The 27,294-nt window shown below is 44.0% G+C and overlaps 1 protein-coding gene and 1 long non-coding RNA gene across 2 annotated transcripts; one reads left to right on the top strand and one right to left on the bottom strand.

The window, feature by feature from the left end:
* Positions 1-1,419: 1,419 nt before the first annotated feature.
* Positions 1,420-26,623, bottom strand: LOC119566858. Its single transcript, XR_005226304.2, has 3 exons — positions 24,687-26,623; positions 13,630-13,741; positions 1,420-3,110 (listed from the first exon to the last, which is right to left on the bottom strand). It is a non-coding gene; the product is annotated as an uncharacterized LOC119566858 (long non-coding RNA).
* Positions 13,784-18,062, top strand: LOC122466743 (neurogenin-1-like). Its single transcript, XM_043552242.1, has one exon. It carries the CDS (start codon positions 16,499-16,501, stop codon positions 17,213-17,215), a length of 717 nt encoding a protein of 238 aa, XP_043408177.1. The 5' UTR covers positions 13,784-16,498; the 3' UTR covers positions 17,216-18,062.
* Positions 26,624-27,294: the final 671 nt, after the last annotated feature.

The following is a 27,294-nucleotide window of genomic DNA, read 5'->3' as shown; positions in this document are numbered from 1 at the left end:
ACTTCCATTGAGGAGGGTGGGCAACACAGTGGGTCAAATTCACACTTGTGGCTGTCAAGGGGTCTAATTAGCACTCTCCTGAGCCAGTGGGGCACTCTGCTGGAACACAGTGGAAAAAGGCAGCTCCAAATCCTAGCTAAGGCTCCTGGTGGAAGTTCTGATTCAGTAGATGGAGCTGGGAATACTAGCAGGAGGGGAAGAGAGGAAGTCTATCAGGTGCATGTACCCAGATGCCCCTCAGTACGTCAATCACTGTTCTAACAATCCATTGTTGAACAGCAGAATGCATCCAGGATGTCTCAGTGAATCAAAAAAGAACTAGATAAGTTCTTCGAGGATGGGTCCATCAATAGCTATTAGCCAGGATGGGCAGGGATGGTGTTCTTAGCCTCTGTTTGCCAGAAGCTGAGAGTGGACGACGGGATGGATCATTGTTGATGATTACCTGTTCTATTCGTTCCCTCTGGGGCACCTGGCATTGGCCACTGTCAGAAGACAGGATATTGGTCTAGATGGACCATTGGTCAACCCAGTATGGCCACTCTTATGTTCTTAAACCAGTAGCCCCGACTCACTGAGGTGGGGATCTTCCCATACGAGTGGGCATAGGAGAGCAGGGATTGGTCATTGCTTATGAAGCTGCCATTGGTACACTGCTTGTGAAGTTGCCCACTTGCCATCTCTAGGCATCCATTAATACAACATTCACCCAACTATGTTGTAGTCTGTGTCTGTGCAGATTACAGTCTATCACAGACAATATGGCCCTAGTACATTACAATCACTGTACGAGATTGACGTGTATTACAGGGGCTAATCTGCCAGCACCCTGATGCGAATGCCTTCTCCACGGTCTCTGACACATAACCATGTCCAATACATCGAGTTCTCCCCCAACGGGCTGATTCTCCCTCTGCACTCTCTGACATACAACCCAACAGTCTGCAGTGAAACTATCAACATTCACAGCCACCTAAAATATCCACCAAATTACAGTGGGCTGTGGGGCAGGTCTAGCCCCATCTCCATGAATGCTGCAGTCCCCAGACAGTGGAGTCCTGGTGTACAAGGGATGAGGCTTAGCACACCTTGAGAGTGCAGAACCCAGCTGTGCACAGGGGCCTGGTGGTAGTGAATCATGAATGAGTTCGGAAAGGGCCAGGGGATCTGCCACTGAGCTTATGTTGCAGTCCTCCCGGGCCCACAACGAGGCTGCAGTAGGGGTCCACAAAGCTACTCTAGCCCCGTGGCCAAAGTAGCAATGGAGTCACTGTGTGTAACCCCACCCTTTTACCTTGCTTCTCCCCAGCACCTAGCTCAGCTACTCAGGCTTGCTTCTGGGTTTAAGGTTTGCCTCTATGTTCAGAACAGGTTTGAGCCAGCCAGCTTCATGTTATATCTTTATTACATTTTGCACAAGGAACAGAAATGTGTTAAATATTCAGAGCCCCAAAATAATAATATTGTTATTATTTAGCATTCTTACATAGTGCTTTTCATCCATAGAGCTCAAATCACTTTACAAAGGAGATAAGTATTATTATCCCCATATGGTCTCTTCACTTCTCACTTTCAAAAATAAAAATCACTGCTGGCCTGAGAGTTGTCAGGCCAAAAATCAGTTATTTTTACAACCTGTAGGAAAGATCTTCAGCTAGTGTATATTGGAAGAGCTCCACTGAAGTCGAATGAGTTATGTTAATTTAACCTATCTGAGAATCTGGCCCATCATGATCGCACGATGTTTCCCAAATACAACATAAAAACATGTAGGTTTTTTCCCCACACACATGTGGAGCATATTAAGCACACACCAGAGTCAGTGAAAATTTGCTGGGAAAAATACACCGCTTAAATATGTAGCTAAATTAGCTACATCAACCCTGATTCAGCAAGCTATTTCAGCACATGAATATTCCCTTTGACTTCTTGATGTCAATAGGTCTACTGATGTGATTAAAGTTAGGCATGTGTTTAAGTACCCTATTGAATCAGGGCCACAGTCAGAGACTAGAATTCAAATAAAAGGCTTGTAACTAAAAATATACTGGACCATACTATAATTAAATTTGTGTTCAGTATACATAAAGAATGAAAAGATAATACAACATGCTACACATAGGTATATAAGGTTGTAGAAAAAAAAGTGGTATATTTTAACATTTGCGAAACAGCATGTGATTCTGTAATTATAACGAATATCATCATGAATATACACACAGGGACAGAGTTAAGGTCATGAGCGTGCTAACTTACCTGTGGCATTTCCTACTTTGAGTGATTGACCACATGATCAAATTTGTAACTGTCTTTTAATGTGGTTTTCTACAGGAAATACAGAATCCATCAGCCAGAAACATCAGCAAAAGAAATTCAGCTGCCTGCGTCAAAAACACAAACAAGTCTTAAATGATTTCAGCAATTTATGATGATGGTTGAAAAAAAAAAAAATCACCCATTATTTTGGAACACAGTTTGTAGAATGGTTTTTACAGCTTATATGGGAAGTGTTTCTTTTCTCCTCCTCCTAATTATCATTAAGGATTTAAGATGCAATTTTGCCTCTGATCTGCTAATTTAAACTAAAGCCATGGAAATTAGTAACAATGGCCCAAGGAAATTGAACAATTGAAATAAACAAGCAGCTGACTGAGACGGAATGCCAACCTCCCTCTGGTCAGCTAACCATGATCAAAGAGGAAACAGATCAATTGTAAGGTCATTAAAGGACAAGAGAAACACAATGGATATTGATGTAAGAGAAAACAAGCTTGGAAAAGTCTAATTGTAATACAACCACTTTAATAGAAGAGCTGTTCAAGTGGGACAAGGTCCACCACATGCCCTTGGATACAGAGGTCTCCTATTATTAGTGTACATGCCTGATTAACCACTTACTCACCCACTTGGCTGCAAACAGCTAGCATTCTGTAATTGATCCCAGTGGGACCACCGGGGTTCATCCAATTCAGTGCAGTTATTGAATGTTTCATTATGGCGATCAGCAGTCCTCCATGTGCCGAAGAAACTCATCGTATGTTGCAGAAATGCTTTGTGGCCCTTGCTTTAAAATGCATTCAAGTGGGAGAGTGTTTTGTGAAACAGGGTTCCTTTAAAAAAAAAAAAAAAAAGAAAAAAAAAAGGACTGATTGATGAGTGATTTCATCTATTTCAATAGGTAGCCGTTAGGACTACAAAAGCAGCTGGGCCTGCTATACATCTTTTCATTGATCCACCTTCATTTTGTGGGAGAGGTAAAGAATGGAATGCATTTCAAATTATGTTATTTTCTATCTGATTGCAGAACGGGGATAGAAAGAGAGGATGCTGTTGTGTTGTACATTGGCTTCAGTAAATTAGTGTTGTTGATCGAAAAATATTAAAAGAACAAAGTGTAACAAAATTCTGAGAATCATTTATCCCAGGAAATGAATCTCTAATGTCTGTATTCTGTTCCACTAAGAAGTCCAGAAGAGACGGAATTGAGGTAGATTCTGGAATTCAATTTACTAGTTAATTTGTTGGGGCAAGTTTACATTATGGCTGGGAGGCCTGTCACCATTCCTTCCATCTGAGATTTGGGCTTTAATACGACAGGCTATTTTGATTTAAATTGTATCACTGATGTTGTTCACAGTGGCTAGAGTATAGCTGTAACTTAGATATAAAGGTTTCTTTGTGATAGATTTACCCATTTGGATGGGGGGCGGGAGGGGGCGGGAAGTGTAATGATCCAACCTTTCAAAACAGAATCCCAATCTTAATTTCCTTTGTTAGATTCTCCCTGATTTGATATTAGCAGCATTATTAATAAACCAAGTCCTGAAACTACGTGTTCTGTAAATGTTAACACAGAATCAGTAAGATAAATACATTTTCACTGTTTCAGGGAAGATTGCAATGGAAAAAGCCCTATGATGAATATCTGGCAGGAATGGGATAATGCAGCCAATACAGAGTAGCCTAAGGATTGAAAGTGACCAGGGAATAAATAGCAATAGACTAGTTCTCATTTTCCTTGCCTGTGGTCTACATGACAATAAATCTTTCTTGAAAGAGAAATTGCACCTACCCATTTTCCCCCAAAAAAGGATGAGTCACTCAAGGTGATGCAAGGTCAACAGTAATTTATCTACATAACTGTCAGGCATCCGAATGACACATTTTATCAGTCTGTTTACTTAATGGTGCAACATGATAGATCTGGTTATTTCCATTTGTACTTTTCGTTTTTCTTGTATGCCAACAGGCAGCTTTTGTAAAAACACAAAACACATACCAATAGTATGTGGAGAGTTTAAAAAATAAGCACATAAGGATTTCATTATTCACCCACCTAGAGGAGAAAGGAAAACCTGGCCTAAAGGAAACCTCCAGCCAGCTGATTTCTAAGCCCTTTGGGGAAGTGACCACACGCTATTCAAGTCCAAAAGAAAGAATAATATGGACAAATCCATCTGGTAGACATTAACCTTGATTAAACAAAAATGTTGATTTTCAATGCTCTTCTGGGGAGTTATAGCACTAGAACATCCTGTGCTACCAGACACATCACACTTCAATGTACTCCTGCTTAGAGCCTCCTCTTAGTTTATTTTCCTGCTTCACCCCATTCCTCTCGCCTCTCACCATTGTGATTTACACCAGGTTAGATTCTGTTAGACTTGGTGGGCAGACGAGGAGACAATGCATAAGACAGCGTAAACTGCACTTGGGTAAGTGGTTTAGGGAGTGTGGGTAAAATCCTGGCACTACTGAAATCAATGGGAGTGTTGATGGGGCCAAGATTTCACCCTGTGAATCCAAGTTTATGTAAATTACATGCTGAAGTGCCCAGAAAGTGTAAGTCACAGTCACAAGGTGTACTCATTAGTGGCCCCTCCTGCTAGCCATTTTCAGGATTAGCTCCAGCCAGCCATTGCACCCTCCCCGGCAGGGTCTCTCCCATCACCCTCTCACTCTGCAGCCGTTCTCACTCCAGGAACTGCAGCCTCCACTTTGTGACTCAGCCCTCTGGCCAGGTCACGATGTGGTTTCCCCCTTCTAGGGTGACTGTAACAAAGTCTATCCCAGAACAAATCACTCCAGGCAGTCCACTGTTCTCTGCCTGGTATGTGCCACGTCCCTGGTGGCTGACAGGGGAATCCAGGCATGCCCTCTACTCTAGGTTGCAGCTCAGGGACCCTCTGGTTAGTAGCCAAGGCCTACTCTCTTCAGAAAGAACAACTATTTTCCAGTGAGACACTGGCACTGTGAGATCACCACTGAGTTTTGGTGGAATAATATAGCAGCAGAGCTACCACAACTGATCTGATCAAGCTATTTTTTTTTTTTAAATCCTCTCGATATTTTCCCCTCCCCAGGGATCTCTCTGTCTTGAAGGCCCTGTCTCAGGTGTCACCTTGTCACTTTGTCACTTGTGTTTGTTCTCAGATCATCAAAAGATTTTTGCAACAATTCACATGTCAGACCTGACTGATTTGCAGAGGAGGGTAGAGAACAAAAATTCCAAAGGGATCTGAGAGTTGCAGGGTTCGATGATGAAAAACAGCTGCAGGATGATATGCATGTGCTTTGGATTTTGAAATTAAGCTAGTAGGAATATTTTAGGTCTCTTTAAAAAAATACCACCACCTTAGCTGTATGTGCAAGAATGCTTTCTAATGCCTGATTCACGGGCACCTGCAAATTACCAAAGATTTCAACAGCTAACATTCTTCACCACTGAGAGTCGCAGACAAACACCAGTCTGGACTCTTAATGCTTCTGGGAATCCATTCTGGTCCACCATGTCCCATGTGCATGTGGAATGCAGGCTTCCTTGTCAGTTATGTATGGATGTGGGGCCTGAAGGATAATACCTGGCACTTACCAAATGCCTCTCGTCCAAAGATCTCACAGTGCCTTATGAAAGGGTTGTATTTTAATACAGAGAAGGACGGCGATAGGCTAAGGGTAAGATTTGTGCATAAGGACCGTGTTGACCAACACATCTACACCCCAAGAATATCCCAGGAGAGAGTCACCTGCCTAAGGGATTGGTGTTTGGGGAGGAGGTCAGACAGCAGTAGCGTAAAGGGGACCCTTTCCCTCAACTCCAGAAATGAACAGTTTATTCTCACTCAAGCTTTAGACCCACCAAGAGACAAGGAGGCCAATGATAGCTCCTTTTCAATCTCCTGTGGTGCTCCCCTTCCCTAGACAGTCTATTAATTGAATAAGCAAAGCATGCCACAGTTATCATAGCCCCCTCCTGCCTTCCTGCATTTCTGAAACAGACCACGCTTCCCCCCACCTTGTGCTCATTTCCATTCAAAAGCAGGTGGAAATGAGAGACAGCAGAAGGGTGGGGAGGTGGGTATCTTTACAACTGATTCTCACTGGATTAATCAAAGTGGATGTTGGCTGTCTCTTGTTTTCTTCCTGAACAGTGTCTAATAGGATTAATTTGAAGGCTGCGGATGCAAGTTGCCATTCTTTTTCCAAGTGAGGCACAGAGGGGCATGGGGCAGGCTGATGAAAGGCAACCTGCCAGCCAGTTCTGCTTCATGCTTCTCCACCAATTAGTCTTTCAATGTCTGTTCAAAACAGGCAGGTTACCAATAAGCTTGTTAGTTTAGCATCATTTTGTATCTATTTTCTCTGCAAAAAGTCACTCAATTTGATGCTCAGGAGCTGACAGTTGAGAATCAGAGATGGAGGGGAGGGGAAACACAGGCATAAATTATAACACACATACATATACACACGCACACACATGGGCCAGTTTTGTTCATATCAACATCAACAACAAAATTCCCCATTGACTACCACTGGAACAAGTCCACATAAAGAAGGTGTATATCACAGATACAGTCAGCAAGGAGCTGTCCAACTTCTCTCTGTGACTGCGCGTAGGCAGCTGAAGAGCCTCTTCATGCAGCTGGAAGGAAGAAATTACCTTGAACAAAATCTATTGATGTTAAAAAAGCCTTTGTTTGAGGAGAGAGGTCTGGGTAAACTTGCTCTGAACGTGGACATTGCTCCACACTTGAATCCCAAGAGACACTTTCCACTGTTGATACATTAGAAACACTGACTCTAATCCCAAAACTGTATTTTTAGAAACCAATATGATTGTGATCATCAGTCCAATATAATTATAGAAATGTTTAAATACACTTATAAGGGTGTTAGTTCCTTCTCCAATCCCCAAAATGTTACTGTTTCTAATAATTTTACTGTTTTGTACTAATACCTTGGAAGTTGGACACTGAAATCTATGTCCTTAGTACAGTTTTCCACTTGCACGGTGAAGACTCTGCTATTGAAGGATTGCTCTCTACCACTGGGTGTTGATTTTATTTATTTAAGACTTGAAGTATTTGCTTTGAACAAAATAACTAGACACATGGGGCAGATCATCAATGGGTGTAAATCAAAGTAAATGGAACTGCACCGATTTACACCTGCTGAGAATATGGCCCAAAGACTAGCAGGGATTCTGCAACAAGAATGTCAGAGAGGGAAGCGGCTTGCAAGAGGGGCAACAAATCAGATATCAAGCCTAATAATTCTGGCAGCGTCACTTTAACACAGAAAAATCTCTAAAAAGATTCTGAGCGAAGTGCACAGAACTCAGGAAATTTTGAGTTAAGGCTCCTTATTCCAGCATTCTGCCTCCGTATTGTAATAAAATCATACATACCATGAGGCCAGCTCATCAGAGCTGGAAAATATTGCTAGACATGTCTCTCCTAAACAGCTACACCATGTCATAACACTTCTGTTGTAAAGAGATGGCACTGAAAGGCTTAAAAAAAAAAAAAAAAAAAAACCAGCAACCTTGCTGTGGTGGACGGATATTAATATCTTTCATAGGTTCTGCAGAATTTTCCTACCTGGTGTGCTTCATTTCAGAATCTATGGCTATCATTCAAAAACATCTGCTTCTTCTTTCTACCGTGCACTCCACGTCACAAAAGCAATTGCAAAGCTTTTCTGGGGAAATATTTACTTTTTCCATTCCCCACCACTCCCAAAGAAATCTCAAATGTTGGATCTTTGATGTCTGTTGCAAGAGTAATGAAGCATTGGCCTTCATGTAAGACGTTGAATAAAATTGTAGGGGTGGGCTGCAGTCCAGAATCACAAAATGCAGTCTTTAAATCTGCCCTTAGGGCACCTTTATTTTACGAGAGGATCCTGTGATGGGTGGATGTAGCTAAGAAACTCTGCTGCCTTAGTTTTCAGCATAGGGAACTTTTCCATTGCTAAGAACTCTGCCTGTGTGCAAAGACAACAGCCATTTTGTTCTCAGAGTAGTCACAGACTCTTCTGGAGGTTACATGCACTCTTTGCTCTCTCATGGAGACTTCAGTTGTTACTTTTAATTTTAAAAAGCCATTTTAGATCAATTTAATTATATGGAAAGGGTGAAAAGGTAGTAACAAGCTGTTTGTTAGCTAGATACACAGGAAAAATGTGAGATTCACCAGAAAAAGAAAATCTCTATTTTTAATTATTGTTAACGACCTAACAGATTTACCTTAAAATCCTTGGAAAATTCAGTCTTCACTCATATCTGGGCTGCAAACTTGGTTAAGATACTCTGTCTTCATACAAAACAAAGATGAAATTCCTACCTTAAGTGGAAAAATTCATTGCAACCTGATCTACAGTGTTACAAACAGCACTTCTGTAAGAAGTGAATTATAGGGCTATGATGCTACTGGAGTTGTTCTGGTCTATCTGCTTACCCCCATCAAGACCAATTTTAATCTCCATCTTCACTGAAAGAAAGACTAAATTAGGAGCATATTTCTGTTTAGATTCAGTTTTCTTTAAAATAGAACATTAGAGTTCAAAGCAGCCAAGTCAGCAGTATTACAGTGTAAAAGATCCCACACACTTCTAATCTAAAAACAGAAATGCATGCCTAAATTTTAGCAGCAATTCACCCACAGTCAGGGTCGTTTTCATTCTCTAGTAAAATGTGCCAGGTGACAGAGGAAACAACAACAAACCAAGTCATGTATCCCACTGAGTTACTCAATAACAGAAATTAGAAAATGACGCAGGTGAGGGTGAAACCTGTTTAAATGTCAAAAGCCTTTAGTGTTACAATATTTCAGCAAACTTCATGAGAAAGAAAGCACAATTTCACTCTTCTCTTTGTTCTGCCCTTCCATGGCTCTGTGATTGTGACTCAGAAAATTATAAACATTTGCAGGCTCATTTGTTTAGAAATCAAAATACAGTAAGATGATGCTCCTATACATATGACACATTGCACCTTTCATTCCTAAGAATTCCAAATAGTGTACAAATTATAGTCCCAATGCTGCCCCCACTAAAGTCAAAGAGAGTTTTGCCACTGACTCCAGCAGAGCAGAAACAGGCACAAGCACGTGAATCAGTTTTCCCACCCCTCAAGTAAGACAAGCCGTTTAGTACACCGTAGTTTAGGGCAGGAAGGAGGAGTGGATGTCTCTTATTGACTTATGGAGGAAATGACAGTAGTTTAATGGAATTATCCTGTTTAGGAATTTGCCAGGACACCAGAGCCAGCTAGTACCTCTGTTCTTGCAAAAAATCCCATGAGATGTTTAATTACAAGTAGTCAAGAGCTGTGAGGGTAACTGTAGGATGGAAGGAAACACATCCACTCCAGAAAAACCAACAACCCTTCCAGCCTGCAAAGGGTGAAGCACAGCAAAATGGGGAGATCGGCTGGCCAGCCCAGGAAGCCCTGTGATCAGCTGTGCGCCACAGAGGCTGCAGAAGCTTCCCTGCAATGCTTCTCTTCAGACACCTAGGGCTAATATGGAGACAACTGGCCAGGTTAGCCTGGCTGCCTCTACTCCTGCCTTCACTATCTCTGCTGGCTCCCAGGCAGCAGCAAACACTCAACACTAAAAAGATGGGGGGAAAGATGGCAATGGTTGGTCTCTCACTCTCCAGAGGTCTAGCCCGAGTGTCTATTCTCCTCCGGCCCCCACTTCCCCAAGTCAGACCACAGACCCTTCAGGCCCCCAGAAATTTCCCTATTCCCCCCCCCCAACACCTCAGGCTCCAGGTATTCCCATGTGCCTCACAAACATCGACAAAACCCCTGCGTCTAAACTCCCTCTCTCCTTCCCATGGTACCCAAATCCACCAATGGCTCAGGCTTCCCAGCCCCCCCACTACCTTCAAGCTGCTCCTTGCACCAAAATTCCTAGACACAGACACTCTGAGATGGAAGAGACAAGATTGGTTATGAAAGCCTTTAATAGAAGGGGGGGTAGTTGGTTCGTTTTGGGGGATGAGTTATGCGTAAACACCTTTGAGGGAATACATCTGCCATTAGCTACTGAGATTTATAACTTGGGGGGTGACTTTAGACCCTCAGCTGCTGGATGATCATATTACCACAGTGACCCACTCATTTTTTTACCATCTGTGTCTGGTTAAGAGGTTGCAACCTTTCCTTTCAGATGTAATCATTACCACCATTATCCATAATCTTGTTACTTCAAGATTAGACTATTGCAATGTGCCCTCCATGGGACAACACCTTCCAACCATTCAGAGACTGAGGTTATGCGGAAGGCAGCAGTTCACCTACTAAGTGGGGTGTGTTGCTGGGAGCACGTGACACCAGTGCTCTGGGGTCTGCATTGGCTGCCCACTGGTCTCTGTGTAGAGTTTAAGATGTTGGTTATGACCTATAAATCTCTCAATGGCTTGGGACAGACCCGCTCCAGGGATCACCTCTCTCCAGGCAGACTGCCACAGCTGCGGTCAGCAGCGGTGCTCTGGCTGGATCCCCCTTGTTACAAAAGCTAGGTAACTGGCAGGGTGTGCTCTGTGAGGAATTTGAGACTCTGGAACTTGCTCCCCCACCGCTTAGACTGAAATGGCTCACATTTGATGAGCTTCTGGGCTCTCTGCAATAGACACCTGTTTGATCAGGTTTCCAGAGAGCATGGAGGGTGTGCTTCTTACAAGAAGAAAAGAAAAGGAGTTTTTGTAGGTGGCTGGCTGAGTTCCTGTTGAGATGATTACTGGTATCATCCAAGACTGGGATACAGGAGGTTTTTGTGGAGGATGGTAGCCATGTTAGAGAGAAAGATGAGCCTGGAGGTGTGAGTGTGCGGGGGGGACAGGGGACGACTAAAGGAATAAAAGAAATAATATCAATGCCACTACATCAGAATGTGCTGGCACCCAAGGATCTCTGCACTCCTTCACAAGAGATAACTACAAATAACATATCTCCAAAAGGAGGTGCGAGCCCTCCATAAACTCCTGCGCAGCAGCATTAATTCCTCACACACCAACTCAACTCCCATAACCAGAGGCAGATTTACAGTGAAACACAGGGTGCCCTGGCATGGCCCCCCAATGCCCCAGGGACGGGCAGCTGCAGGGGCAGAAGCTTGGTCCTGCCGGCTCCTGAGGCACCTGCTGCAGGCTCTGCCCCCACTGGCAACGAAGCTCACCCCTCCCCCGCCTCTTCCCCCGAGCGTGCCTTGTTCCTGCCCTGCCCCTCTCCTCCCAGCACTTCCCCTGCTGCCAAACAGCTCTTTGCCAGTGCTCAGGTTGCTCCAGGAGGGAGGAGGAGGAGCGAGGCCGCAGCACACTCGGGGAAGGAGGCGGAGAAGGGGCGGGGCCTTGGGGAAGGGGGAAGGACGGAGCAAAGGCAGGGCCCCTGCACTCCCCCTACACATAGCCTCCCCCCAGCCCCTTGCCATGAGCCGCTCAGGGCAGGGGGGTGGGGGCACCCCCATGACCCCAGCCCCCTGTCCTGACTCCTGCACCTCCCTCACACACCCCAGCCCCCTGCCCTCCCTGATTCCTGCACCCCCCTATATCCTCCCCCACCCTGAGCACCAAATGGGAGCTCCTGCACATACACCCCACATTCCCACCAACACCCCTCACACCAAAGGTGAGCTGCCCAGGTAAGCACTCCACACCCCAACCTCCTGCCCCAACCCTGAGTCCCCTCCTCCATCCTAACTCCTGGCCAGACCCTGCACCCCAACCCCAGCCCGTTCCTGCACCCTAACTCCCTCCCCGACCCTGCACCCCGAGCCCTGACTCCTGCACCGCCTTACATACCCCCAGCCCCCTGCCTACCCTGACTCCTGCACCCTCCCCACATCCCCACCTCCACCCCTCGCATCAAATGGGAGCTTCCCCAGGTAAGCACTCCACACCCCAACCCCCTGTCCCAGCCCTGAGCCCCCTCCTGCACCCTAACTCCTGGCCATACCCTGCACCCCAGCCTGCTCCTGCATGCTAATTTCCTCCCAGCTCCTGCACCCCCAGCCCCCTCCCGCACCATAAGTCCCAGCCAGACCCTGTACCCCGACACTTTTTTACATTTTTTTTTTTTTTATAAAGCACTCTTATCCAAAGCTCTTTACAGTAGTTAGCTAACGGTACAAACAATATTTGGAAAGTTCATTAAGTGGTCTGCCGAGACCCTCAGCGATTTTCAGGTGGTCAGTGGAAATATAAGTTAGACTACAAAAACAATCCAGGTACCTCACTTTATTTTCATTTACTTCCTATTACTTATAGGAGGAGGAGGAGAAAGAAAAAAAGAATGAAAAACGGGGGCGGGAGGGAGATGAGAGAGAATGTTCTTTTTCTTGGCTGGGTCCCAAGGAGGGGCCCCAAAAATGAAGCTGAGCACAGGGCCCCAGTAACTCTAAATGCGCCACTGCCCATAACAGACAGACAGCAAAGAAAAAATCCTGGTCTTAGCCATAAAAAGATACTACAGATAAACTGTGCTGTGTATAGAGGGAAAGAATCCTAGTTACAAGCTTTTAGTGGGCTGTACCTGCTGTAGAGTCTCAGTCTTCCCATGCGGAACACAGAGGAGATGAGGGCCCCAGGGTAATATTAAGTAATATTTGCTGTGGGCCAGAAAGGATTTTCCCATAATGCAAGAGTTTTCAAGATTTCAAATATTTTTCCTATCCTGAATTGGGATGAAAAGCCCAAATCTTGAAAATTTTCATGAACCGATCAGTTAAAAAAATTAAAATCAGGTCAATCTAAATGATTTGTTTTCTATTTTGTTACCTCTTTTTTATTTTTAAAGTATCAATTAACTAAAATTTCATAATGAAATTCAAACCAAAAAACAAAACTCAGTTTTGAAAATGTTGAAATGGGACATTTTGATAATTTTGAAGGTTTTTTCCCCCAATTTTTTTTTTTTTTTTTTTTGGTCCTCCAAATCAGGAGCGTAACAGGGTGCTTGCCTCTTAAACGCTAGAGGCCTGGGGCCAGCCAATCCTAGCTACTAAGGAGTCAGTCTTGAACAGAGAGCACCTGATTCCCCTACAAAAGGCAGCGGGGTGGGGTGGGGGGGATGTTCAGAAAGCTCTACAAAGCCTGAAGAGAGAGTGAGAAAAGCTTCTGCAGCGAAGATCCTGAGACCAGGGGAGTTTCGGGCTGTGCCAAACTGTGCAGAAAGACATCACACCACAAGGGGGTGTGCAGGTGAAGGCCAGCCCATTGGCAGGCAGATTCATGAAAACTGACCTTCCCTGAGAACAATCTGAGTTTCAACGAATTGCAGTTTTCCAACCAAAAAGAAAAAAAAAATTTCATCAAAAAATTCCTCATCAGCTCTAATGAACATACCTGAAGTGCCAGCCCTATTGTGCAAAAAATCTTGATACATCTCTCTGGTGAATTACATGAACAGCAACAGTGAATGAAGTCAATCCTGCTAGCCTTTTATATCCGATAACACCTTAAAGAACAAAAGAGGTGAACACACTTCAGTATTGCCAACTCTCACAATTTTAATCACAAATCTTGCAATTTTGGTAATTCCCAGCTCTTTGAGTCATATTATTACATGAGAACTTCAGATTTAATTTAAAATGTAATGTAAGTTTTTAGCTCTCATGGTTGCAGAGAAATATTGATAAATACAAAGTAATGCACATTAGAAAACATAATCCCAATTATACATACAAAATGATGGGTCTAAATTAGCTATTAGCACTCTAGAAAGATCTTAGAGTCATCTGGGATAGTTCTCTGAAAATATCTACTCTTTGTGCAGAAGCTAACCAAATTTCAGGAACCGTTAGGAAAGGAATAGAAAAAATAGTGGTACTATATAAATCCATGGTACACCCACACTTTGAATTCTGGTTGCCCCATCTCAAAAAAGATATATTAGAATTGGGAAAAGTACAGAGAAGGGGGTGGAACAGCTTTCATGTGAGGAGAGATTAAAGACTGGCTCTGTTCAGTTTAGAAAAAGAGATAACTAAGGGGGGATATGATAGAGGTCTACAAAATCATGAATGGTGTGGAGAAAGTGAATAGGGAAGTGTTATTTATCCCTTTACATAACATTAGACCCAGGGGTCATCCGTTGAAATTAATCTCAGCCTATGTGCAGTGTGCCCAGCCCTTTGATAGCTTCATCATCAGCCAGGTAAAATTAACAGGCAGCAGGTTTAAAACAATTAAAAGGAAGTACTTCTTCACACAATGAACATGTTTTGTTTCCAGTTAGCTCCAGGTAGAGTTCAAACAAGGTACAAGCACTGTTAATTCTCATCAATGAGGAAAGGCTCCTGATACCCACAAGGGCAGTTCTCCTACCCTCAGCAAGCAGTAATGTTCAGCAGTCGGCAAAAGACAATGCATAGAACACATGCAAAAATTGCTACACTAAATAAATGTTACTTCATCCTACTTGTATGTGGTTTATTTTCATTTCTGCATTCATTAAACTGTCCCTGGGCTAGATCCAGCCCTGGCTGATATCAACAGTCAATCTGTGAAATTCTTGGCCTTCACAACATCCACTGGCAAGAAGTATAACTGGGTTCAAAAAAAGAATGAGAAAAGTTCATGGCGAATAGGATCTTTACTGGCTAATAGCCAAGATGGTCAGGGACGTAACCCCATGCTGTTGGCCCATGCTGTTGATGTCTAAACATCTAACTACAAGAAGCTGGGACTGGACAACAGGGGATGGATCACTTGATAAATGCCCTGTTCTAGGCATTCCCTCTGAAGCATCTGGCAGAGGCCATACTAGGCTAGAGGGATCATTGGTCTGATCCAGTATTTTCATTCTTATGTTCTTAAGCTCGAAAACATGAGTCCTAATGGCTCAAACACCATGAGGCAAATAAAAAGAACAGAACACTTATTATTCTAAGGTTGGTATGCACATGTATGTCTTCGATGGCTCAGGGAATGATCAATAAGGTGTTAAGTGTCTCACTACTGAATCCCTGACCAAATGTTATCATGTACAGATATTCACTGAACTTACGGGGATCAGTCTTAGTCCAGGTCCCCGTGGACAGGTGTAAACACCTGCACAAATGAAATGGCATCAAAGACACACATTCCACAAAAAGGAGTGCCTATATTTTGCTTTATGTGCACTTGACACCCCTTAAAAATACAGTTACACAAACAGACTATGCTAGGAGCACCTATTCTCCAGAGAAGTCACATAAATCACCCAGCAGTTAAAATTATATCTGATGATCTCTCACCAGAATCCTCCCAGTCCCAGAAAGCAAATGTGTGTTGCAGAGTGCCCTGAAGGTCATTAAAGGAGCACTACTAAACTGGCACGGAAAGATCTAGGCTGACAGGATGATGTGGGAGAAGCTTGCACTGTCACACCTAAACTATACCCAGTCTGTGGAAAGAGGGACTTCAGGACTCTCAGTCCGTGACCTTTCCTGCTCACTAAACAAACGGCTCCACCAGGCTTGATTTGTGTGCTATTGTACCGTACCGACTTCAGTTATTAAACCTCCAGCCCACTATATGGGTCCCCTGAGCTATCAATCACCAGGAGTCCCGCCAGCCCATAAGGCTGCGTGTCTCAGAAGCGGTTACCGGCACCGCATGGTTTTACGGCTTCAGGAACACTCAGCAGCGCTCCAACATGGTTTTTAAAGCCACGTGGATCACTGAAAACTCCCTGACGCTATTTCATCCATTCCCAGACCCAGCCAACGTGAGTCCCCCGCGCTGAACGCAAGGTGCCGCTTCCAGCAGAAGGGGAGCTCAGCAGCGCGCTCCCGGGGCGGGGCGGGCCGGGGCTACTTTTCAATTGTCGCACGGCGGGCCTGGACTGTGCGCGCCTTTCCAGTGGAAAAAATACCCCCGGATCTAATTGCATTTTGGATTATTAGGATTAACGTCTCTTTGATTCCTGGGGTCACACTTCAAGGGATCACTGGAGAGAAACTAATCCCCACTGACTGAATGCGTTTAATAGACTTTCTTTCTGTTATAAGTGACAAATTATTCACGGTTTAGCTTTGAGCACTAGCTTTGTTTTAAACCCCTTCTCCCCGCCCCGGGAGGGAACCTTCTCTGCCTCTCCACGCGTCCCATTTGCAATATAAACAAACCCACCCGTCCAGGTTTCTGGATAGACTTTCGCGTGTCTCCGAGAAAGGAACGGGCGGGCGGGCGGGCAGATCTAACCTCTCTGTTTCAAGCGCTCGGGCCTAGGATGAAAGCCCGCTGCACTCCGGAGCCGGTAAGGGCGGGTGGCCACTTTCCCAGCTACCGTTTCTCAGCGCTGCCGCCCTGCCACTGCAGAGCCCGGGTGCAAAGGGAGGCGGCGGCGGCGGAGGGGAGAGGTTTCCAGGGAAACGCAAGGGATTTCCAGCCCGCCGGTGCTGCACGCTGGACAGTGACCGATGCCCGATTTCCCCAGGGATCCGTGAGCCTGAATCCCGGGGGACTGGCCCTAGTGCGCACCACAGCCTGGGGGGCCCCGCCTGGGCTCCAGAGGAAGAGAGCGCTGGCGGGCTGGGGATACGATCCTTTCGCGGGGGCATGGAGCAGACGGCGCCGGCGGCTGGCAGCCAATGCCCGGGAAAGGAGGCGGATGCTGGCTTTGAACGTGGCCTTTGATCGTCTGCGGAGCGTCATCCCGGCGCTGCGTAACGAAAAGAAACTGTCCAAAGCGGAGACTCTGCAGATGGCCAAGATCTACATCTCCATGCTGAGCGAGCTGCTGCAGAGGGGAGAAGGCGCGGGCGGCCCGCGGGGCACGGGGGAGACGCTGGCCCTGCAGAAGGGGGGAAGCACCCAGCGCCCAGACACGGTTGCGCCCCCATCCACGGAGAAATGCAGCCCTATGCTTCCACCAGCCAGGAACTCATCCCGGGCGCTTAATTCACCCCGGAGTGCTGCCACGGAGCCGAGAGCCACACGGTCCTGACCCCACCTGCAGCGCCAAGGAGAGCAGCCTATGCCCACGGGTCTGGGAAGCGCCGGAGCCGCGGGTTTCAGAGACAGTGGCTAGCTCGCCCCGCCCGCCCCCGAAAACAGCGGAACTGCCTGCAGGAAACGAAGCCAGGCAGCCTTTCCAGGGCAAAACCCTACCTTGAAATAAGGCAATCAGAGAAAGTAAATAACTGGACGAATAAAACAGTTCAGGGCGACCCACAACATTGGCAAAAAGTGAAAGGCGGCTGCAAAGAAAAGGACTGGACTGGATGGAGAGAGACTGACAGTAGGTAGCTGTCCAAAACCTTGTTAGAGGCTATTTATCGTCTATGGGGGCTGATTCCAACTGTACTTTTCTATAGAGAAAGGCAGGAGACAAAGTAGGCGACTATGGCAACAACTCTGAAGGATGGTTTTGCTACACTGAAGAGAAACACTTCAGTACGTTGTCACACTTCGTGCTGTTTTCATTTCCAGGGCTGCTTTTTTGGAGGTATGGTCTAACTTTTTAACTCCTTTAGTAGTAGTAACCCAGCAGCGTTTAAGTGGACATGCAGCTGTCTTCCATGGACGCTTTCCAGAGACTTGTCCTTCACCTCTTCCTTTCACTTGAGGATTCCCTTAAATAGATTCAGCGATTTGGCACAGCACGAGAGAGAAAATGTTTTGTTTCCAGTTAGCTCCAGGTAGAGTTCAAACAGGGTGCAAGCACTGTTAATTCTCATCAGTGAGGAAAGGCTCCAGTTCTCCTACCCTCAGCAAGCAGTAATGTTCAGCAGCCGGCAAAAGACAATGCCGAGAACAGGTGCAAAAATTGCTACACTTAATAAATGTTACTTCATCCTACTTGTGTGTGGTTTATTTTCATTTCTGCATTCATTGAACTGTCCCTGGGCTAGATCCATTCCTGGCTGATATCAACTGCCACTTGTGGAATCCAGGTTCCAGGAGCTCTGGCCTCAGGAAAGTCATCTGGGAGAAAACCAGAGGTGGCATACAGTGCCTGTAATTACCATTGTAGCACAACTGGAGCTGGCCTGTGCGCGAGCCTCTGTCACTGAGGAGGGAAAAGAGGCATGTGCTGATGCAGCACATCCTAGGTAGGCCCCACTAACAGCACTTTTAAAGCAGCCCTACCCCCACCCCGGCACAAAACACTGAAGGATAGCAACAGAGCAAATGTAGCGAACCCTTCCCCAGCAGTAAGGCCCCCATGTTGGGCAGGCACAGGAGGGTACAATTTGCATATCCTTCAAGAAGGGTGAATTGACTGAACAAGCACAAAAGCAATGACAACCAGCACAGCTCATGGTCAGAGAGCAACAGTAAAGCACAGCTGTCCTCTGAACCTGGACTTGAAATGGAACTGGTAGGGATCTATATGCATTGCCGGTTGTACAGTTATTGTCATATTTACAGTTCAGTTACGTGCTGCCTTTAGTTTAGTGAGGATCTCCCACATTCCTGAATAGCCTGTGACAAACTCCTTGTGGCAGAGTGAATGTGCTCATAGGGACAAAGGGAGAAGGACTGTCCCACTTTATCATAGTATCTGACCACCTCACAGTCTTTTAATGTATTTAATCCACCACCTTTTGAGGTAGATAAGTATAATCATCCAGTTTTACAGATAGTCCCTGTGTGTAGCCATTGCCTAAGATTCTTACCCAAGGATCACAAAGGACTCAGTGGCAGAGAGGAAAGTTGGGTCTCCCAGATCCCAGGCTAACCCTTGCACTATCATTCTTGTGACTAGCTAAGAGGAGCTTTTAATTTGTTACCCTAGTTAAAGGGAAACGTCTCACAACTGAAGGAGGCACTCCTACGACAGTGCATTTTCAAGTGCTTTTGGGGAAGTGCTTGCACGCTCTTCCTGAAAATATATTAATAGTCCACTGTTTCAGAGCTATAATTTAAAATACAGAGGTAGGAGCCAAGGCTGTGAAGACCTTTTTGCAAAAATCTAGACCCAGCCTGTATCAGGAATTAATTTTTAAAATCTTAGCACTTGATACTATGTGGTCCATCCTAAAGGCAAAATATTTGCTCTTCCCCAGTACTTGTATAAGCTCAAGCTCTGGCACAGCAGGGTAAGCCAATCTGCTAGCAGAACCCCCAGTAAATGATCAGGGACAATTTAGTCAACTCCCTCAGAAAAAAGAAAACAATCCCATCCCACCCTTCAGTTTTAATAAGTAGCCTCATCCCTCTCCAGATCAAATTTACGGGCCTAACACCTGAACACTTCCCCCTCTCCCCAAAAAGAGCCTGCCCTGAACTCAGAGCAGGATCTGAACATCAAGCTGGCTTCTTTCATGTATCATTAGCAGTAATCCCTTCTCCCAGTACAGAGGGGTACTTGAACCCAGGGTCACCACATGCTACATGAGTACCCTAACCACTGGGCTAAAGGGAGGTCCACCTCCCTGCTGTTTTGGGCCCCATGTGTGACTTAGGCACCCAAACACTCATCTTTTCTCTGGTTCATTAGGGAATGCTTTGGGGCTTAGGTGGGAGATATGCTTCTGGGTGCCTACAGTAAAGCAGTAGACAGGTAGAAACGTAGGTCCCTAGGAAATTTTTACTGCAAAAACTTAGGTGTCTACAGGGTTGGGCAGCAGCCAAGTGGGAGTTTTGTGGATCACAGTGGCACCTGAAAGTAGGACAGCAACACCTAAGTACCTTCATGAATCCCACCCACTGTAACTTAGTTAATTTTGTTGATGCAAGAGTTCTCTACTTAATACACAAGAGTACCAAGCCCTTATTATTGCAGTAGCACCCAAAAGGCATTAAGCACTTATCAAACAGAAAGATAGTCCCCGCCCTGAAGAAACTTTTAGGCTTAAAGTGACAGCTCTAAAGGCAGTTACTACAAGAAGATTGGGGAGGCAGGGGGAGGAGACTTTAACACAACATAAGGATGGCTTAATATCTTGCCATCAGATGAATCATAGCTGTTCAAGCTCACTGATTACTTTTTAAAAACCCCCTAAAAGTGGGTAGAAGGCCACTATGAATATGTAGAATGCCTATGAATTTTTTGTTGAAGGAACTTAACACCTATGCAAAAGCTGCATTTCTTTACAAGAATACAAGCAGAGCAAAATTTTCAAACTTCCATTTAAAAACCAAGTAAACGCTGAATAGTGTGACAAAGTTCCTGCTCTACCTTGGTGGGTCTTGCGCTTATTGGCGGATTTGCTCGCTTGGAGCTTCACAGCAGCCCTCAGCTTGGCTATTTTTCTGAATTCACAGTCCAGGTCGATGACTCCTGTGTCTGACCAGGAGTTGGGAGGATTTGGGGGAACCCAGGCCCACCCTCTACTCCGGGTTCCAGCCCAGGGCCCTGTGGAATGCAGCTGCGCGACAGCTACAACTCCCTGGGCTACTTCCCCATGGCCTCCCAACACCTTCTTTATTCTCACCATAGGACCTTTCTCCTGGTGCATGGTAATGCTTGTACACCTAAGTCCTCCAACAGTCCACATTCTCACTCTCAGCTCCTAGTGCCTCTTGCTCCCAGCTCCTCACAGGCACACCACAAACTGAAGTGAGCTCCTTTTTTAAAACCCAGGTGCCCTGATTAGCCTGCCTTAATTGATTCTAGCAGCTTCTTGATTGGCTGCAGGTGTTCTAATCAGCCTGTCTTAATTATCTCCAGAAGGTTCCTGATTGTTCTGGAACCTTCCCTGTCATCTTACCCAGGGAGAAGGGACCTACTTAGCCTGGGGCTAATATACTCTCCTATAGCCATCTAGCCCGACCCTCTCACAATAGCAAAATTGCAAAATAGCCAATTATTTTTGCTTTTAACTTAATTGAACACTTTTAATTTGGGGGAGATAGAGACATGTTCTTCTGGATTGATTTCCTTCCTACTGTGACTCTAGTGACTGTGGATTTATACTAGGGATAAAATTAACCCCGTATGTCACATTTCTGTTTACAGCAAAGCTAATGGATGGATTTCAGAGATGTTGAATTCCTGCAGCTTCCATTCACTGCAAGGGGAACAGCACGTGCTCAGCACTAATATGGCTTACTATGAAATGCAGGAATAGTCACAGAATACCTTAATTCTTCACCAAAATTTTGCAACTAACTATTATTTGTGTTATGACCTTAAAAAAAAGATTACAGTTCAGTTAAAAAAAAAACTCTGACAGTATTACTATGACTACTTTAATCCTGACTGTAGACCTGTATGGTGGGCAGGGGGTACAACCATATGGATTCATTTCAAGTTTGCAGTTTACATATATGCCCCTATTGTATCAACAGATAATAAAAAGTTAATTAATGCTCAACACCCCAGTCCAAGTTATAATGCACCATGCTACATTTAAGCCAGTGGTCCTTAACTGGTCATTTCTTTAGGGATACAGATAGTGCTTTGTAATACCATATATAGATGACTGTCTCTCTAAAATCCAGCAGTGTCCTTGTTTTCATGTTCCAGCTTCTGTGCCAGTTTTACAAAAACTGGCACCATGACTTAGCTTTTGTAAGCAACTGCAAATTGTGCTTCACACACAGGTACCTCCAAATAAGCTAGTGACTGGCAACAGGCTTACTGACTGCATAATTATCTTGAGGGTCCTTTCCTATCAGGGCAGTCTCCTTGTTCGAGCTCACTAACATGAGACTGATTCAGCCCTCATCTGGGAACAGTCAAGTCCCCTGCCTGACTCAGGTCAATGACAACAATTGTGAACCACTACATAAAAGTAGCTACTGATCCAGACAAATGATGCAAGCACTTCTGCTCACCTATGTGCCAGGGCACATATGGCAACCAAAAGGTTGATTAAAGAGCAGTACTGATGGGATTCAAAGGAAATTGTGTGTGGTAGAATTGAAACAGAATTTCATAGGTCAGAATGTTAAAGCAATGAATCATGATGAGATGTTAAATGTTCAAGAAGCAGAATACAGTAGACCGGGTGAATGTAAGCAAGCTTCAAGGAATACTATACTAGGAACTCGTTAGTCCTGTACTGTAGATCAGGACAGCAAAACAGTGCCCCATGATATACTATATGGGCCACATAAGTATAAGTAAATATTGCAGAATTTAAGTTTTCATCTTAAAAAAGGTTTAGCCCTCATGGTTGTGAAAATAGCCTTCCAAAAATGAGCTAAGCGTAAACTAATGCAGCATTGTCCAAGTCAGCAGGCAGCTTCAAACAATGCCTGAGAGTAGCAAACTCCACCAGCTCCATTAACTTCCATCATGAGAATGTTCAAGTCTAATGGTGATTTGACATTTCATTACTGATCATTTTAGCAGATGGGATGAGGAAGAGGGCTGGAGCGAATCCCACAACAGGGAAATGGAGAGGAAAATTGGGTATTGCTGAAGGGAAGAAAATGAAGGAACACCCAAAGGCACGGACACCGAAAAGTGGATGGAGAAGGAAGAAACAGAGTAGAAATAGTGATGGCCCTAAAATGAGCCAGTTTTCCCTACAGTGCTATTGAATGTGACAATACAATACTAAACAAATACAATTTAAGTTGAGATATACTTGATCTTTGTGAAAACGTTCTATGGAGGTCTTTCTGTGGCTCGAGAATAGTAGATATTTCTAAAATTTATACCCTGCCCAACAGACCATAATTAAAAACAGGATTTAGCCGCCTCCATAGGATGAGTTTGACACCTCTGGCCTGAGAGTGTAGAAATAAATTAGGATACTCTTCTAAAGGAATGAAGACATACCCACATTAAATTGCATTCTACTAGAAGGTGTAGGTGTAAAAGGCGAATGCAACATGATAGTCACATTTACCTACGATTCAGTCATATTTAAAGAGCATAAGAACAGCCATATTGTGTCAGACCAATGGTCCCTCTAGCCCAGAATCCTGTCTTTCGACAGTGGCCAATGCCAGGTGCTTCAGAGGGAATGAACAGAACAAGCAATCAAGTGACTCATGCCCTGTCGTCCACTCCCAGCTTCTGGCAAACAGAGCTACAGGACTCGGAGTATGGTGTTACATCCCTGCTTATCCTGACTAATAGCCAGTGATGGACTATTCTCCAGGAATTTATCTAGTTCTTTTTTTGAACTCTATTATAGTTTTCTACCTCTTTGTTAAACTAAACCTACAGTGAATGGGAAGGTGGAAAGATTCTGTAGCATTTTGTTTTGCCTACAGCTAAGGCCATGAGCTTGCAAACAGTCACCCATTGTGTCCCTTACTCATGTGAGAAGTCCCACTGTAGTTAATCATAAGTTTCACTAGTGGTAAGGATTACTTTGCAGGATGAGACTCCAATTTAAGTTCAGCTGTAGAAACTCATCGGCCTCTTCAGCATATAGGAATTCTAGTTCAAATTTCATATTAGCAGCAACCTTTCATGTTAAAAACAACTTTGCCAGGTTTTTAATGTATTTATAGCAAAGATGTTCATAGAAGACCTTAGGATTGTTGAACTGTTTATTAAGTCTGTTTTGCCTAAAGGTTTGGGGATTCGTTTGTTTTTTCCATCAGAATATAACTTCACAATAGCATTTTTATCTGGACAGATGTATAATGGTGTTTTCAATTTGGATCAGATATTTTCAGCCTCAAAAACAACCCTGAAACCCAGAGGATAAAATAATATGGAAACTTGGGAGCTGAGTCCACTAAAACTACATCAGATTTTACATAACAGGTTATACAATAGCCTTACTAAACTATTTCATAAGTTATAGCTCAGTGTGCTCATGGCAAAATGTTTAGGAACTCAGATGCACAAGCTGAGTAAAGTTACAGCACAAATCACTTCCTACAAAAACTTCTGGTTTGCATTTGAATTCCATTCACTCAGATACAACTATGAAGTAAATGGCACGTTGGAAAACAAATGGCACAAACTGGTTACTTTACCAGTTGTTTTCGTCTCAAACGAAACCTTTGGTCTGGAAGAGCCAAACACACCTGACAACATGCCAGCGGCATCACATCCACAAAAGATAGCCAACTACCTCAGCAGTCAGACTATTCTCAGGGGAAATGAGGTAGGTGTTCATGGCCCCATAGCTGAGCCAGAAGTCATCAATTCTGCAAAGCAGCAAGTCAACCCCTTCCCCACACTCCCATTCCCACTCCCCAAATACCCTGTACCTTGATTTCCATTGAATACCTTTATTACATTGATAACAGCATTCAAATAGCTAAAAATGATCAAATATGCATTATTTCTCAGGCTTGTTTACTTAATCCCTAAATCACATTCCCTTGCTGGCCATGGTAAGCAGATTTCTTACCAACTATAGGGCTGGAACGCTAAAAGGAATCAAATGGCAGGTAAACCCATTGTTTGTCAGCAGGATTACAGCATAATGCTGTCATGCTTGTTGCCCATCATGCAAGGCAGTCTGCTAATAATTATATTTTTTCAATATCAGCTGAAAAGTCATGATCAGTTAATTAAGGTATTTGCAAAATCTAATTTTTCAAAAACTTACCACATCTTGTTAAGTTTCACAGCTTAATTAATTTCCATGGGTCATGTTAAAACAGCAAAAAGCAATCAGTATGCCAAGAAAATTAAACTTGTTACTGAAAGGGCTGGAGCTCAGAAGTTTGATCCTGCAACAGAGAGAGGATGTTTCTTTTTAAGGTGATATCCCATACTGAAGTTTTATTGCAGTAAGTGATTTTTGATCCAGCCTTAACTCAACTATTTTACTCCAAGGTATTGCTCCATTAGTGCTTCCTTTCATCCACCTGGTTAGCCTTGGTTCTCAGATGTACAGACACTTACATTGTCACCTATCTCAAAAAGGGCAGACTGCTGCATTTACCAAGGTACACACGCTGGGAACATATGAACATGGTGTGGAAAGGAATCTTGAGACCCTGTGGAGTCAATCACCTAATATGTATTAATCCTTCCTGTTAAGTGCTTACTAGGTTAGTTTTTCTACCATGTTTGTGCTAGTTCCATTTCATAATTTAACAACTTCATGCTCAATTAATATGTCAAACCATGGTTTCTAAACCTAGGGATCATGACACACCCTTCTTATGGCTGGTGGAAGGGGTGCCCCGAAACTTTTCTTGTTGTAACTGAGAAATGCTGTGTTCAACAATAGAAACAATACTGGACCTAATACCAGGCTCCCTGTGAAGACTCCATTAATCCTTCCATTGAGGAAAGCAGCCATTCACCACATAACAATACTGTTTCCAATCACGTATGCAGTTTTTAAAATTTGCTACAAGACTTCACCATACCATTAATGGTTTTGTTTGATGCATCTTATACATTTTAGTCTGGAAGTTCAATTGCCATGTCTGGGGTCAAAGCTGCTGTTCTAGATTTCTTCTATTCAGTAGGTAGCTCCATGATTTGTGGTTATTAGTGTCCATGCACCTTGTGCACAACGTTAGGAGGTGAAGGTTTGACACTGGATCTGAGCCAGGACTCACTTCAATATCCTTATGAACGGACAACCATACTTACCATTTACCACTCTTGGAACCTCTTCCTTTATTTAGGGAGAAAACCCTAGTATGGGCTAATGTATATTGTTTAGCACCAAACATGTGCTTGGTGCTGTAAAGTAATTACAAAGACAAGGACCCCCCTGTCCTAAAAAGCTGTCTAAAATAATACCATGGATGTGGTTCTCTCCATGCCATGCCAGGCAAACACTCTAGTTTTGGTCAGGAGAGGGAGAGAAAGTGTCAGAAGAGCATTCTCACCTCTTCACAGGTACAGGAGAACACCTTAATCTTCCCCCTCAGGATAGCACAGGCAGAGTCACTTAACACAAAAGGAGCAAGGGGTGGAGGAAGTCCTCACAATTAAACCAAGACTCAAGAAAAGGAGGTACATGACTGCTGAGGCCATGTGGCTAAGATGAGATGGGTGATCCCTGTGTAAAAAATGCCACCAGAGTTCCCCATGGAGGAGAGGAGGAGCAGAAGGATTTGGAAATTGGCCTGCTATTAAGAGGGTTTGGCTAGTAGAGTGCAAAGGGATGAGTATTTGAGTCCAGCAGAGAAACAACTCAGATGAGGGAAAATGGGAGAGGTAGCTGATGAACTGGATATGACAAAAATGTTTTTTCCTCAGTTGGAGGAGTTGAGCCTCAACACACCTGTGCAGTCCAGAATGAGAATGCCCTAATTAAAACTTCACTACTATTCCAACTGTTCTTCCCACAGATGTTAAGCATCTGGCAAAAACTAAAACCTTTGACAGTGTTGTGATCACTGTCCAGTTTCTGATTCCATGTGGTTTAGGCTGCTGGCAGCATACAAAATAAACCCATTAGATGAGCTTGGAAATATATACCCACCGCTGTTTTTACATTTAAGCTTTTGATATATCAAGTATTCACAGAGTGTTCCAGTTTACTTTTTCAGGATATAAATCAAATGTTGCAAAGCTGTCAACCTCAATCTTGAAACAATCTCTTAGACAGACTATTACATCTTATTCTCCTATAAGATCCTCACAACTGTTCTATTAATTTGAAAAACTCCTCAAGGTTATTTCAGAGATCTACCGCTCCCATTACACATCTAAATATAAAGCAACCAGAATGGAAATATTTCTCCTACTGAATCTGCTCAGAATTTCTAGAATCACATTTATGAGTACATAATGATATGACTGCCTTTTACAGTACTGTCTATGAATGATGTATGACTCCAGCACTTGGAACTCTATTAACCACTCTTTACAGCACAAAGAGAAAATTCCATTATAATGATGCTACTTAATAGAATAGAGTGGTAATGAGATGACACCACCATTTTCACATTCTCTCAAGCTTTTGACTTTTACTGCACTTTGCACCTGTATGACAGAAAAGATTTAGCTGCATCATTTAACAGAAGAGGTGTTGGAGAAAATCCACCCGGAACAGATTAGAATACCATCATCATTCAGACTAAAACACAGCAAAATTTATTTTAATTTCCCTACTTCCTACTGATGAGAGAGGAGGAAATCAGTTAACATCCATGAAGATATAGTGAGGACTGCCCCATTTTCCCCATGCTTTAATGAGTTTTCATTGTTCTGGCTACAATTCCCTCAGCTGTCCTGCTCCCCAATCA

Source organism: Chelonia mydas, chromosome 7 (assembly GCF_015237465.2).
Source record: "Chelonia mydas isolate rCheMyd1 chromosome 7, rCheMyd1.pri.v2, whole genome shotgun sequence".
NCBI lineage: Eukaryota > Metazoa > Chordata > Testudines > Cheloniidae > Chelonia > Chelonia mydas.
This window is presented reverse-complemented; position numbering and strand designations above follow the sequence as displayed.